Source organism: Chenopodium album, chromosome 9 (assembly GCF_948465745.1).
Source record: "Chenopodium album chromosome 9, dcCheAlbu1.1, whole genome shotgun sequence".
In the NCBI taxonomy this organism is placed as follows: domain Eukaryota; kingdom Viridiplantae; phylum Streptophyta; class Magnoliopsida; order Caryophyllales; family Amaranthaceae; genus Chenopodium; species Chenopodium album.
In genome coordinates this window covers 53,330,949-53,346,110 of record NC_137842.1, presented here as the reverse complement: position 1 = coordinate 53,346,110, position 15,162 = coordinate 53,330,949, and the positions used below count along the sequence as shown (strand labels likewise).

At 32.5% G+C, this 15,162-nt stretch overlaps 1 protein-coding gene and 1 long non-coding RNA gene across 2 annotated transcripts; one reads left to right on the top strand and one right to left on the bottom strand.

The window, feature by feature from the left end:
- Positions 1-480: 480 nt before the first annotated feature.
- On the bottom strand, positions 481-3,257 carry LOC145558568 (peroxidase P7-like). The gene is made up of 3 exons (XM_081619847.1): positions 2,574-3,257; positions 2,217-2,408; positions 481-1,261 (listed from the first exon to the last, which is right to left on the bottom strand). The coding sequence occupies exons 1-3, from the start codon at positions 2,793-2,795 to the stop codon at positions 707-709; spliced, it is 969 nt and encodes a 322-aa protein (XP_081475973.1). The 5' UTR covers positions 2,796-3,257; the 3' UTR covers positions 481-706.
- A 7,968-nt stretch (positions 3,258-11,225) lies between these two features.
- On the top strand, positions 11,226-13,354 carry LOC145559872 (uncharacterized). Its single transcript, XR_014093012.1, has 3 exons — positions 11,226-11,251; positions 12,819-12,850; positions 13,262-13,354. It is a non-coding gene; the product is annotated as an uncharacterized LOC145559872 (long non-coding RNA).
- Positions 13,355-15,162: the final 1,808 nt, after the last annotated feature.

Here is a 15,162-nt window from a genome sequence, read left to right as displayed (position 1 = left end):
AGCAAACAAAAGCAACATGTAAGCCAATAAAATAGATACACTAGCCAACACAATGAAACATATAAGCTAACAATTAAAATAACATATCAACCAACAAATAAAAGATATCAGCCAACTAAAGAAACATATCAGCCAATTAAAGAAACATATAAAAAAAAATATATCAGCAAACAAAAGGAATATAACCAACACAAAAACCATATTAGTCACAATTAAAACATATCAGACAAGTTTGTCGCACGTAATTATGCGTGCGGCAGTCCACGCCCAATACTTGTTATTGGATTCGCGATAATGTCTCTTTACTAACTTTAGCCTCTTTCCCCATCAAAAAAATAAAAATAAAAAAAAATCCAGCCTCTTTTATTTTCACAACTAAAAATATTTTGTTAAATTTTATCCAGTAAATATTCCCGTCAAAATAATGCATTTAGAAGAAAACATAGGGATCAGTTCATACATACTACGTACATACATTGCTTAATTGTGAAACTAACTACACTTTTCCCCTCAATTCCTCAAATTACGTGCTCACCCTAGTTTATGATCAACATGAAATCGAGGGTGAAGAATCAATTCTTATAAAATAATAACAAACAAAAAAATATGCATGTTTAGCTAACATACATTTGTTCTTCAATGAGCGAGCCTATCATATACATACATACAATGATACAAATCAACTCAATATGATAATGAATTATTATCAATTAACAAACCTACAATGCTTCCTAATCTCACCATTAAATCCAGTAAGTGGACTAATATTCCCCATTTTAATCATAGCAGCAGTAAAATCCTGAGCCAAAGCATAGTTACTCTTAGCATAAAGCCTAACCCAAGCATCTTGTGATCCACCATTGAACAACTCCTGGTCAGAATGTAGTAGCCCTTGCCTAGCCATGAGGTTCCGAAAATAGCTATTGTCGAAATGGTTCGGGGAGTTCATGTCAAGAGGGGCTAAATTATCATCCCCTCCTACGGATGGACATGTGCTCATCCTGGCTGCGACAAAGCCGGCATTGATTGTGTTGGCCTCGTTGTAGATATGGGACCTGTACGATGAGCACCGTGCCATGCCGATGGTGTGGGCCCCGCTTAGGGCGGTCATGTCGCGGGCGGTTAGGTTCTTGGAGGCAAACATGGAGATAAGGGTTGCAAGGTTGGCTGTTGGTGGTGGAAGGTTGGCATTTGCTGCGCTAAAGCTTGCAAATCTTGCGTCTCTCCTTCCTAGTGGTACCTTCCATCTAGGACCACCCAACTATATTTACAATTTCAAAAATAATTATATTCAATTGCATATAAAAATATTTATTGTATTAAGTTTGTTTAAATAAAAATAAAAATATATATTAAGTAATGATATGCACAATAATAAGTTGCATCTAATCATTAATATACTTCGTAAATTGACATTAATTTTGGAATGTATGAATTCATAAATATTACGTAAAATCAGCATAACGAATATTATATATCATATACTAATGCATATAAATATTTTTTCCACTTATCTCTTTGTAAGTGTTATGTAAGAACGACACGAGTCACAGGACGCTATATACAATAATACAAGTATCATTTTTTGTAATGAAAGTACTCCAATATTAATTCTACTACCTAATTTTATTGCCTTATATAGAAATAAATGTTTTATTTTTTTAAATGGCAGAAATATTAGATTATCTTTTTGCCTTATATAGAAATAAATGTTTTATAAAACCTCAACTTTGGTCAGTCTTTATAAAGTAAATCTTAATTTTTCTGCTAACTTATTAAAATTCCAAATTGTCCAAAATGTTGTACACAGAGTATTAATATTAGACTATATCTTCTTTAAAAAAAAATAAATAAAAAAAGATTAGACTATTTCTTATTACTTAAATTAAAAAACATTTATGAATAAAAAAAAAAAAAAGTTAACCACTTAGCTTATGGAGTCCTTCAAAAATAAATTATGGAGTATCCTAAAATAAGTTAAGGAGGAAATAAAAAATTTGAAAGTTCATATAAACCACTTGGATGATGTGATGGGGAAACAAAAAGAATGAATCAAATCAATCAATTAGTCATGTCAACACATCTTATCAACAAATTTTGTATTGACAAGTCTTATCATCAAATTATTTGTTATCGGTGAACCGACAATATGACAACTAAATCGGAATGTTAAAAATGGTTGACAAATGAGTCAAGTAGCAATCAAAATTACTTACCAAAACAACTCCATCTCGTGCAGCAAGAGCAAGAATGTCAGAACAAGAAACTGTATTCTTACATTTAGCTTCCACATTCTTTTTGATTATATCAATCAATTTAAAACCCTTCAATGAATTTTGATTTGCATAGGCATTCTTCTCTCCTTTGAAAGCTGGCGTATCTTCTAGTAACACCGACCCGTCACAACCCTAAAATTTATAACCAACAACCAATATTATTGTAATTTGTATAAATACATAAATGGTTCATGATAAAATGTGTGACCAATATCAAAATTTGTTACTCGTATTTATTTTCATGAGATAAAATATCGTCATATATACAATACATGTATCGAAGGGTATAATACTCACATTTACGAAGCAATCATGGAAGAACAAGCGAAGAATAGAGGCACCAATACGCGGTTCTCTAGCAACCGCTAGAGCCATTGTAGTACGTACAATGTTGTGAAGCTTCGGGCAACTTCTTGCGTAGAAATTCGGCGTAAGTTGAGCATTGATAATGTTGGCACATATAAGTAGCCATAGAAAAGATATTCTAGCTATGAAGTACATTGATAATGAACCCATCATATATTAATAAAGCTAGATAGATTACTAATTTTATTAAATTTGGAAAGGTTATTAATTACACTCTTCAACTTACTAGGAACATTGAAGTAGTTTCTATATTATAAATGTAGAGAAAATAGCTTTATATGGAAACTCTATATATAACAAGCACAGCTGGAGAAAAAAAACTTTATTTCATGATCATATATAGATGGCAGCTTAAAGCATATCTCAAGCATTATAATTTCCGTGATTCTTTTCTACAAGTATTATTTTATATACATATATACAATTTTTTTTATTATTATTATACATTCGGGTGTACTGTATGTCCCCAGTCCCCTAGTCATGTATCATTGGGATTGATGAGTTGAATTGAGCGAATGTATAAGTATTATTAAATGTACCTTCACATAACTAGATATACGCTCGTCCATATTATATTACGGGTTCAACTTTTTTTCTTTTTTAAATATTTTTTTTGGGGTTGAAGATAATAGGTGATGGTAACAAAAGGGACTTCAACCCAATAATAGTTTAAGGGAATTTTGAAGGGAACGGTTTATAATTCATGACAAATAAAATGGAAGAAAAAAACGCAGGGAATTAAATTAGAGAAAGCGAAAGAAATTGTGTATTTTAGTATAGTATAGTAGTAAAAGACAGAATGCAAAGACGCGTATGTTTCCTGGAAACAATTGTTAGCCCTTTTTGTCTGTTTAATGGATTGTCGGCAATTTATGGTTTTATTACATATTGTTTTTTGCTAAAATTAATTCACGTGAAAGCTGTTATTGGAAGGCCCTATTATATCTTGTCAATTTTTCATTGTTTTTCTCTTATTAAATTAATTTGTTATTTTATTTTGTGTGAAGGGGAGTAATTTGTTTGTTAGGAAAATATCATATTTTATAATTATTCATTGAAAGAATGTGAATTATTTGTGTCATTTAACTCATATATATTGATGAATAATTATTTAGTAGTTGTTCTTATATAAAAATTAATTATTTTAATTTTTTGTTGTTGGAAAATTTCGTTTTCCTTAAATAATTGTTCAAATTGTATTCTGACAAGATTATTTTGTCATGGTTTGGAAGCATGTACTACGTGTAATATTTATTAGAACTTTCAGCTCTAAGATTTTACAAAAATCTTTATAGCTCGGAAATTATATGAGGCTATTGAATCTCTTTAATGAAGGATGCATTAAAAGTCAACGAGGGAATGCATTAATTTTGAAACTTATTTATTTAATTGAACCAACTTTAAATTGGTGCCTATTAAAGAATAAACTATTCTGATGTATATAATACAACCCTTAACCTGCTTGTATATATACAAAGTTGGTAATAAATTTTAGGAAATTTTGTGAAAAACTACCTATTAAAAAAAATGTTGTAATTGACTACCTAAATTTTTTAAAATGTTGTAATTTACTACCTTTACGCCGGATTATGAAGGAGTTTGACCAAAATTCTCCGGCATTGACTTGGTCACGTGACACTTGTGAAAGAAAAGGGTCATTAAGTGTCACGTGATGGTCACGTGACCAAGTCAACACCGGAGAACTTTGGTCAAACTCCTTCATAATCCGGCGTAAGGTAGTAAATTACAACATTTTTCGAAAATTAGGTAGTCAATTACAACATTTTTTTTAATAGGTAATTTCTCGCAAATTCTGAAGTATAATAGGTAGTTTTTCACAAAATTTCCTAAATTTTAGGACTCTATTCCATCTGTGCAAGTAAAAAGAAATTTTAAAGAAGTTTAAAATTAAACATATCAACATTGCTAATATCAACTATGTCCGTACCTAAATATTGTTACCTTTGGTGATTTCATGCAGTAAAAAATAGTGAAAAGCAATAATTTGTTAATAAAAATAATTGCTTAAAAACTTGGAGAAAAGTTACGAGTTACATTAGAAATAGATGTGTATGAGAGAAAATTTGTTAAACCAAATTATTTTAACGTGGAAATAATTTAAACTTAATCAATAAAGAAAAACGTCTAAAATGATACACATAACCATTATTCAGAAATAGAGGTGGTTATTGGACAGGGTAGCCCAATGATAATAGGGTCAGGGTCAAGCTTATAGGGCTTTTAATGGATAAGACTCTTATTGGGTAGGGTCAATATAGGGCCAACATGTTTTTCCAATTTAGTTGATAAAGAAAATACATAATGTAAAAGTAATTATATAGATTAATTTGTATTCATATGTATTTAATAATGGCTTTGTCCAATATTTATTTTAATTGATATTTTGTAGGTCCGCCCATTATCGACCCGCGGCCCGCATTATCCCGATCCTATATTGATCCTATAAAATGTGACCCTCTTTGACCTTGACCCGTAACCGACCCACACCGACCCTGACCCGACCCGCCCAATAACCAGGTGTATTCAGAAATGAATGTAGTCCATCCTTATTAGAGTTGTATTAATAGTTTTCCAAGAATAAATTGAGAGTATTAATTTACTATAGAAAGAGTAATGTAAACTTATAATTGTACAAAAAGTATACAAAGTACGAGAATATTTGGGATCAAAAATAGTTGGCCAAAATGACGGCTAATATACTGGATCGGATAGAGAGTGTACATTTTGATCAGATGACATTTCGTTCTTTCCCATATTCTTTTCTTGATTTGTGTGAGAATTTAAGTTGAGCTTCGAATTCGATGCTCTACTACTAGTATATCACTTTTCACTACCATTTCTATGAGAAAAAGTAGAAGATACTTGTATTTAAATCCATTGAAATTATTGCATGGCTATATTTTGCTTGAAATTCGGCAATCTTAATCACTTCCCTATATTGTTAATAATTTTAGGAAATTTTGTCAACAACTACCGGTTATAGCTTCTGTTTTGAAAACAACTATTTTTTTAATTTTTTTTTAAAAACAACTACCACAAAAATTTTAAAAGCTAGAGTAGCACTACCACATTAGTATTTCTGGCTAGAATCTCCAGTGAAAGGGGCCCACTTTTCACCTATATAAACAGTTATATAGAGAGGAGAGAGAAACTCATATTGGAGGGAAAGGTGAAAAGTGGGCCCCTATCACCGGAGATTCTAGCCGGAAATACTAATGTGGTAGTGCTACTCTAACTTTTAAAATTTTTGTGGTAGTTGTTTTAAAAAAAAAAAAAATTAAAAGGTAGTTGTTTTCAAAACAGAGGCTATAATTGGTAGTTGTTGACAAAATTTCCATAATTTAAAAAAAAAAAAAAAAACCTTATAATAATGTCTAAATGGCAAAATATACTTGGTCACTAATTATATTATCAAGGGCAAAAGTTCCTTTTTAAAGACTAAAGCTAGAGTTAATTCTAATCGACCCTTTACACTTTTGACATGACATACCGTCTAAATTACTCCCACGGCAGTCAATGACAATTTTTGAGTTTGCCCCACCGGATTAATTAGATTTTAGTTTTGACTACATTTGGATTCGACCAGTGTTGCACACCACCTGACTTATAATAGGTGAATATTTCAACTAGAGTTTTTTGCATTCGGTGAGGCTCGAACTCGAAACCAGCGACATCAAACTGTTACCATTTGAGCCAACTCTTGTTGGTTAATTATATACTTCCTCCTTTTTTTATTAGTTGATACCGTTTCTATTATCACGCTTGCCAATGCATGTTTTTAACGATTAATATCTCTAATATAACCAAAATAAAATTATAAAAAGATGATATTAATAAAATATAACATCGATTCGATTTAAACAACATCCCGCATGACTATATTTTTCGTATCTATAAATCATAAAATCAAGTCAAAGTGTAGTGTGTGAATAGTGTAAAAGTCAAACAGTGTCAACTAATAAAAAACAGAGGAACTAATTATATTTACAATAGAATTGTTGATTTTTAGTATAAATCATATAATTGGTCTCTTAGTCCTATCAACCCAAAACTGCCATAAATAAACAACTTAGAAAGTGATTGTTTGAAATTGAAAATTAACTCGAAATTGAAACCGAACATATCAATAGCCCTGTTTGAGAGAAAGCTGAAAGCTGAAGCTGATTAATTTAGCTGATTTTGACTAGCTGATTTTATTAACTGATTTGACTAACTTATTGTGTTAGCTGATTGTATAAAAGTGTTTGGTAAATAGCTGATTACTTAAAGCTGTTTGAGTATGCAAAATGACCAATAAGGACATTAGCATATTTAACTTTGAAGGAGTAGTTATTTCATAAATGATATATGTATTTATTGTTAAACAAATTTACATGGTAGGTATAATTGGGCATATAATTTTATTAATGATATTGTGAGATAATTTTTGTACATAATTCTATTTTTGAAGTTGTGAGATCATTTTTTATATGAACATTGGAACAATACTGAATGCACAACATCAATAAAATCGAAAAGAAATATTACAAGCTGAACTTTGTAATGTTACAATGCAAACAACCTTTTGATATTGGAAAATGAGAATTAAATTTAAAAAAAAACTCCATGTCTAAGAAATACGCCGTCGTCTTCTAGATTGCCTATTTTCCATCAAATCTATTAGTGACTTGACCTATTTTAAAATCAACACTGTCTCGTCCGATAAAACTCGTCTAAAGTTGGCCCTTTTAAACCATCCATGACCCATTTAACTCGAAACGTTTACAACTTGTTATCATTTTAGCTACTAACCATGCATTGTAAGTTTATAAGTAGTTATAAGAATAGTATATTATTGTGAGATTAATTACTATGACTAGTATATTGTAATTGATCTGATTAAGTAATTGATAGTTATACACTCCCTTTGTCTTTCTCTAGTTATATCCCTCTTGTAAACCTTAATTAAGACTAGACGTCTTCCTCTAGTTACCGTGCATGCGTGTGCATGACCAACACAGGCTCGATTTAGGTGAGAGTGATAGAATATACTTCCTCCGTTTTTCTTTTATTTCACAATAAGGACTTTTACACTATTCCTTAATCTTCTTTGACCATCTTTTGTGATTTATCCACTAGGAAAAACTTAGTCATGTGGGATCTAGTTACATTTGTCTCGAAATCTACTTTTCAAATATCAACTTTTTATAATTTTTAAAAAAGTATAATTAAAGATATTAATAGCCAAAGTAATGCATTGGCAAGCGTGAAACTCCTTATGGTACGATGCATGCTTTTGCGGGTGTAGGTGTGGGTGTGATTGTTTTGTAATCTTCAATTACATCCACATTACCGTGCCCGTTACTGTATGACTATAGGTTGATTCGTTGATTGATAGTTTTTTTTTTTTTAGGTAATGGAAAACTATTGAACTTCAGGATAGTGATAATTCACGATCATATCTTGACTTGGCTAAGAGTGATTCGTTTTAAAAGCTATCGTTCCAATATCGATCGAGGAAGATTCATCTTTAGAATTTTATTCAACTAATATATGGTGCATTGGTGCGAGAAAATTCAAGATTTCATGCACCTAAACAATAGGAAAGTCCAAAGTGCTGGGCCAGGACCACTATGCTCTATGCTAAACAATAAACACACGGAAGCCCGGTATAGGTGGGTTTGTGGCCTGATTGGCCTCATTACACATGTCCATTCCTCCCAATAATATTACAATTAGTCTTGATAAGCTTGTGAATTATTTGGGCAGCTCTAGTTGTAAGATTGTTTCAAATGCTGTTGTTAAAACCGTCCCGATATGTATTTACTAGTGCTGTCAAATTTCAAACCGAAACCGTTTAACTGTCCGAAACCAACTGACCCAAATGAGAACCGAACTAATTAAAAATCATTTTTTTGAAACTGAAAACTGATCCGAATCATATGTGAATGAACCCGAAATCGAACCGATTCGAATAACGTTACACCGTATAAGAACCGAACCCGTTAATGAACCGAACCAGTTCTAAACCGAACTGAAATCAAACCAAACTGAAAAATAACAGAACTGTTTCTAACCCGAAACCGCTTTCAACCCAAAACCGTTTGAACCGGGATAAAAACCGTTTACACCGAACCTTAACAACCCGTGACCTGTTTGCACCGAAATGTATATAAACCGAACTGTTTATAAACCGATCCGCTTGCAAATCGAATCGTTTATGAACCGGACCGCTTATAAACGAATCGGCTACAAACTGCTTACTCTAAAAAGAATATTAAAATCAAGTTAAAAGGTATTTTAAATGAAATTTAATTATCATAGTACAAAATTCTTCCTGCCAAGTTAATATTTATTGAAAATATATTATCATAGTATAAAATATCTTCCTGCCAAATTATTATTATAGTATAAAATATCTTCCTGCCATAAACTGAACCGAAAAAGAACCGAACCAGTTATAAACTGAACCGAAAAAGAATCGAACCAATTTATAAACTGAACCGAAAAAGAACCGAACTAGTTATAAACTGAACCGAAAAAGAACCGAACTGTTTCAAACCCAAAACCGTTTCCAACCCGAAACTATTTGAACCGGCCGGGATAAAAACCGTTTACACCGAACCGTTAACAAACTGCAACCCGTCTGCGTCAAACCGTTTACTTCCCGGACTGTTTACAACCCGAAGCAAATTAAAACCGCTCAAGAATAAACCGAAACCGAATCGAATCGATAACTATTTAAACCGAATAAACTATAGATGAAGTATTGATCCCTTGATATCATGCCAACTAGAGCTATTCATGGACAGTCCGACCCGCTAGGCCTGGCCCGTTAAAATTTGGGCTTGGACACCTTTATTAAAAACAAATAAATTAATGGACGGGCTAAGCCCGACCCGTTTTTTGAAATGGGCGGGCATGGACAATGGTAACTATATTCCAGGGCGGCCCGTCCGACCTTAATTATATATATAATTAAGTACAAATTATATACGATACTACGAAGTAGTAGTTACTAGGTATCTAGAAGACTCTTAATATATTTGATTGTCATTTATCTCTCTCCATAACATAAACAAAAATACCCCTAAATCTAACATCTTCATCTTTTCATTACTTCATAGTTCATATCATACATACTCTTTATATTTTAAGATTTTAAACCATCAATAATTATAGGTTGTAAATTTTTAAGAAATAAATCCACCGAAAATAACAAAAGTCATAAGGCCCATTAGCCAGTGGGCAAGCCCGACCCGTTTATGAGGGCGGGTATGGACAACATATTAAGCCCGCTAAAAAGGGCTTGGACTTGCAAATCAAGCCCGTTGGACAAAATTATAGGATTTGGTCCGGCCCGTGTCCGGCCCAAACCTGCAAATGAGTAGCTCTAATGCCAACAAAACATTATCATTTCCTCCTCAAACAAACTAATTTAAGCAGCCCAACTTTGCTTTTATTTGAGCTAACATTTACATTTATCCATAAAACTTATGGGTGCCAACAATTAAAAAAACTAGGTTGCCATGATGGACCGGGGAGGCCGGGCTTCCACCGGCCCCTTACATACCTCCGCCCCTACTTGTGGCTCTCTAAACGAGGCAAACCCAATTAAATATCTTATATTAACCAAAACATGTTTATATCACCAATTTTTCTTTCTCCTCCCCCTCACATGACATTATTTCCTTCTCTCCTCCATTCTCATGACCACTATTTCTTTCTCTCTCCTCCCCCTCACATGACATTATTTCCTTCTCTCCTCCATTCTCATGACCACTATTTCTTTCTCTCTCCTCCCCTTCTATGACCATGCTTAAGATCGACCACCTTCGCGGCTTTTAATTGGTGGCCGGCCGGCCGGCGGCCAAACAAAAGACGACACCCTAGTAGCAAATTATTAAAATTGGGTCATACTAACCCCTTAGGGAAATGGATTCGCTCGTGCCAACACTACTACAAATCCCTTGGTTTTTAGACGCTATTTGCTCGACACAGTGAGTGGGGAGTCAGTGGAAAAATATATTTCCGCATTTTTTCGACGCTTTTATGTGTCGAATTATCTTCTTGACAAGAAAAGGCGTCGCCAATTTCAGCACGTGACTCAAGGCAACCTAAATACGGTCTATAATGAACATTAAAAAAAAAAATCAGAAATATCCTTGTACCCATACACTGACACGCATAAGAAACCCTCTCTCTCTCTCTCTTAGATCTCAGCACTTCAAAGAAATTTAATCTAATTGTTTGTCCTTGTTAATTTCTTCAATTTACAGTGATTCCCAGCAAAATTTATACAAAAAATTCTAGCAAATTCGACCAATAAGCACAAAAAATCGATTCAATTTGTCGGCCTATATAGTAGTTAGGGTTTAAACTCGATTCTCTTGCATTTAGTCTCTAGATCTGGTGAATTTTACTTTTTTCTTGTTAATTTTTGCACGAATTATACAATTACTGATTTTTGTGTTTCATTTTTGAACTTAAGGTTCCTTAATTGCAAAATATTTATGTCACACAACTCAAAGCAATTTAGGGTTTATGCTCCTCAATTCAAGATATTTTGGCTCTCTTTGGGAGAATTTCTGTAGTCGACTTAAACCAAGGTAAGTTCTATTCTTTTTTTTTGTTACTGTTTTGATCATTCTATAGAATTTTATTGTTCAATTGTTCATGAACTTAGTTTAATTTTAGTTGCAACGAATTATAGAACTTTGGATGACTTAATTAGGATGTCTGATACATCTAGCAACATAGGAAATGGAATGCTTTATGAAAGTGTGTGTTGTGCATTCGCTATACATTCCAATATAAACTTATTGGAAGAAGAAGCTGATGCAATATTTGTACTTGTAATAGACTAGGATTTTTAGTTAATAATACTTTGTATCAATGAACAAAGTGGTTTGAGAGATAAAGCTTGAGTATTTTGATTGATATATAACACCAGATTGCTTACAAGGTTCGTTGATAACTTTAGGCTACTCCTACTATCTCCTAGAGACTTTTGGAGGCTTGATATGCTTGGCCTTTTCTGCCCCTAAACCTTCCCCCTTCTCTTGTACAACAACATGGAAACCCCAAATTAGGGTCCATTACATATCTATGTTTCTAAAGTTATGTTTTCTGATAAGTTGTTAATTGCTAATAGGGTTTTTTTTTTTTTTTTTTTTTTTTTTTTTTTTTTTTTTTTTTTTTTTTCTTTCTCCTGATCTTGTATAATTTTCTTTGCCTAATGAGTAGAGTGATGGTCAAAATTAAATACATGGGCATTAATGAAGGAACACATTACAAATTTGATTGCTTTAATTATAACTGATGCTAGTTCATTAGTATTCACAAACAAAGCCTCATTAGTCTATGGTTTCTAGCTATCTTGTTTCAGTCTAATACTTGTTACATTTTTGCACTCATTTCGTGTAGTCCAAATGACTGTAATGTGTACAACTGAGAGATGATGAATGAGATCAGAACTCTAAATTTATTATTTTAGTTGTCTCATAATTGTTCTGGGTTTAGCTGATTAGTCTGATCCTTTGTTTTTGTATTCTTTGTAACTTAACTACTATAGGAGATATTCCATTTTTATTTTCTCGATCTGGTGGGTGTTTAGTTATTAACTCTGAGATTTTCCCTTTTCAACAGAATCGTAAGATATTTTGCTAGAGGTGTTTGCTGAAACAATTTTGTGAGGGCCTTGTCTTAGCGCTTATCTATATGAAATATCATGAATGTCAGTCTATTTTGTGATAATTTAGATTCTTTATTATAAAAACAGATAATAATGAAGGATATTTGTCTATCTTGGCTCGTTTGTGAATCAGTTCATGATCATAATTCTTATTTTGTATAAAAAGTTCTGACTTTGATATGACTGGTTTGAGTGTTTTATTTTTGCTGTTGTCTAGGCTCTTCTCTACCATCTTTCTCTTGGGTATATTATTTAGCTCTTGTTTGTTTTCTCCATAATTCTCTTTTTTGGTTTTTTGTTGATCTATTCGATATTACTAGATTCGGTTTTCTTAATTCAATACAAATTTACTTTATAGATATACAACTCGATTTGTTCATATTCAATTCAATTATTGCTTGTAGAGAGAGCTTGAAAGTTTGTTGATTTAGTAATTGTATATTTTATGCGTGTAAGGGGATGTGTTTTATGTGTGTATTCAGGTTCAAGCTATCGTGGATGACTCAGATAATGGGTAATTATGGAGGAGACATTCTATATGAAACTCGATTCTTAATGGTCGAAGCCAACAACTCTACTCTAAATGGTGTCGACAACCTATGTGTTGTTTTAACTTGGATATTAATTTAGATAATTGAATCAATATTTAAAGGAAAGGTTGATGGTGTTTGGTTGAAAGTAGTTAAGGGATTACAATGATAATGAATAACTTTTGGCTATCAATCTCATGGGTAACTTGAGGTTACCAAACTCCTCCCAAATTCTAAACATTAAAAGGCCTTCCCTTCTCTACTTCCCTCCTTTCCTATATATCACAGATTACTACTTAGAGAGTTGACTACTAAAAAGTAGATCACTCCTTTTCATTACTTGGATTTTACTAATAAACTCTTAGATCCCCAAATTGCTCGATTATTTTGTGTAGAAGGATTAGTGAAAAACCTTGGAGTTACGAAGTTGAGATCCATGGCGAGACCTTCGATCTATTGCTGATTTTGCAGAAGTCTGGGGTATTGGAGAGTTAGGTGATTTTATTCTTCAATTTATACTTCGTATATTTTTTTAAATTAGAGATTTTTTTGTTTATTCTTGTTTACATTTGTGTGATTTTGGGTTTAGATAGTGTTTAATCGGCTGAGTTGGTGCAGATTGGTAGTTTTTTTATTCTTGATTTGCTTCATCTGTTTCAGTATTCGCTTTCTTTACATGAAATTAGGTTTGTTATTAACCCTAAACTCATTTTTTTCTGTTTGAATCAAAATCCAATTATTCAAATCTGGTATTTGAAAATGGATATCTAAATTTAAATATTAATTAATAAGGTTCAAAATCAATCTGTTGCTCTGAATTTACTATTGGATTTGCATGTCTCTTGACTTCCTTCTCTCTTCTTTCATTTTTTTTTTTGTGATTTCTTAAAATTTCTCTTTTGTATCACTAATTCACTATTCAATAATGTCTTTTAGGAAGTTTGAGTCTTTATATATGGGGTGGATTATCATAAAGAGCCTGTATGTATGATCTAACATTCTAATCCAGTAATTTCATTTGCCTAGAAACCAATAGTTCCTGCGGATATGTATTGAAAAGTGCGTGACTCTCAGCTTGTAAGACTTTTAGGCTACTAAAAAAAGGTAAACTACCTTCATCTATATCCTCTGGGTGCATTTGGCTTCTAGTACTTCTCAATACAGAATTACAATTGTATTATTTCAACTAAAGGTGGTTTCTGTGTTGATCAGGGTATGCCTGTTATTGCTGTCGGTGTGAGGCATAGTACATATGACAAAGCATCCGTAATTTAATCACTTTTTGGCCCTTTTTACCATTTAGAAAGTGTGTTGAATGATAATTAGGGGATTGAGTTGCTTTATATGTATCTTTTCTCTTGCAGTGTCAACTATTGATTACGATAAATGCAAAGAAAAAAATTAAAAAAAGAATCGAATTTCGACACTTAATTAAATAATTGAACTGCGATCAAGATGTCCCATGGGCTACGGTCTTTTGTGCAGCTTCATTAGACTGCTTTAATTTTGGCTATTTTAATGTTCTGGATCTATTTGCCTTGGTAGAGTCACTGATATTGTTGAACTGAGTTATTAGTCACTGAGATCAAAAGCACAAGATGTTTCGCGGGCAGTCCGACAGTTTACTTCTTTGCAGCTTCACTAAAATGTTCTAAATTACTGATGATTGATTGTAAGATTAGGTATTCTTGGATAGGTTCTATGTTTCTTTCCATGGCATGCTGCATACATGGAATGGTATGGAAAAATCTTGTATATTTGGCCAAAAATGGTGTAATGTTGTGATTGTTCAAAACATATTGCTTGCCCTAAAAGAATCTCTTCGCTTTTAACTTCTATACTTTGTTACTCTTGTATATAATACTATAATTATTTCTTATTTGCATCACATTTCTTTTTATAGGTCCACTACTACGTGCAATCACATCCAAATGAATGAATACAGAGACCGTGTTGTAGATGCTTGTATGGGTGTATTCATGTGGAACATATATGTGTTTTTCTATATTTAAAGAACTTTTTTATTTGTGTTTTGCAGCCAATGGCGTCACAGAAGTGTGGACGATTGATTAGTAGCGGCATCAAGGTGCTTGATATGACTGGCTTAAAATTATCCGCCCTTAATCAAATAAAGGTATCTTTTTAAACCATTAATGTTTCTCTACTCAATTATTTCATTGTCCCATTAATACCCTGTAAGTTATGTAGTGGAGAAAATTGTGAAATGATCGGAGCTAGAGAAGACTAATAATTTGGCTTTTCATATCAATAAGAGACGGATCGGGTTTTCTGCCAG

What these genes read in the sequence shown, in the direction of transcription:
- LOC145558568 (XM_081619847.1), bottom strand. Translation starts at nt 2,795, where the DNA reads ATGATGGGTTCATTATCAATGTACTTCATAGCTAGAATATCTTTTCTA. An exon ending in TCCATGATTGCTTCGTAAAT is followed by an intron (nt 2,409 to 2,573) that starts GTGAGTATTATA and finishes TATAAATTTTAG; the next exon opens with GGTTGTGACGGGTCGGTGTT. An exon ending in CACGAGATGGAGTTGTTTTG is followed by an intron (nt 1,262 to 2,216) that starts GTAAGTAATTTT and finishes TTGTAAATATAG; the next exon opens with TTGGGTGGTCCTAGATGGAA.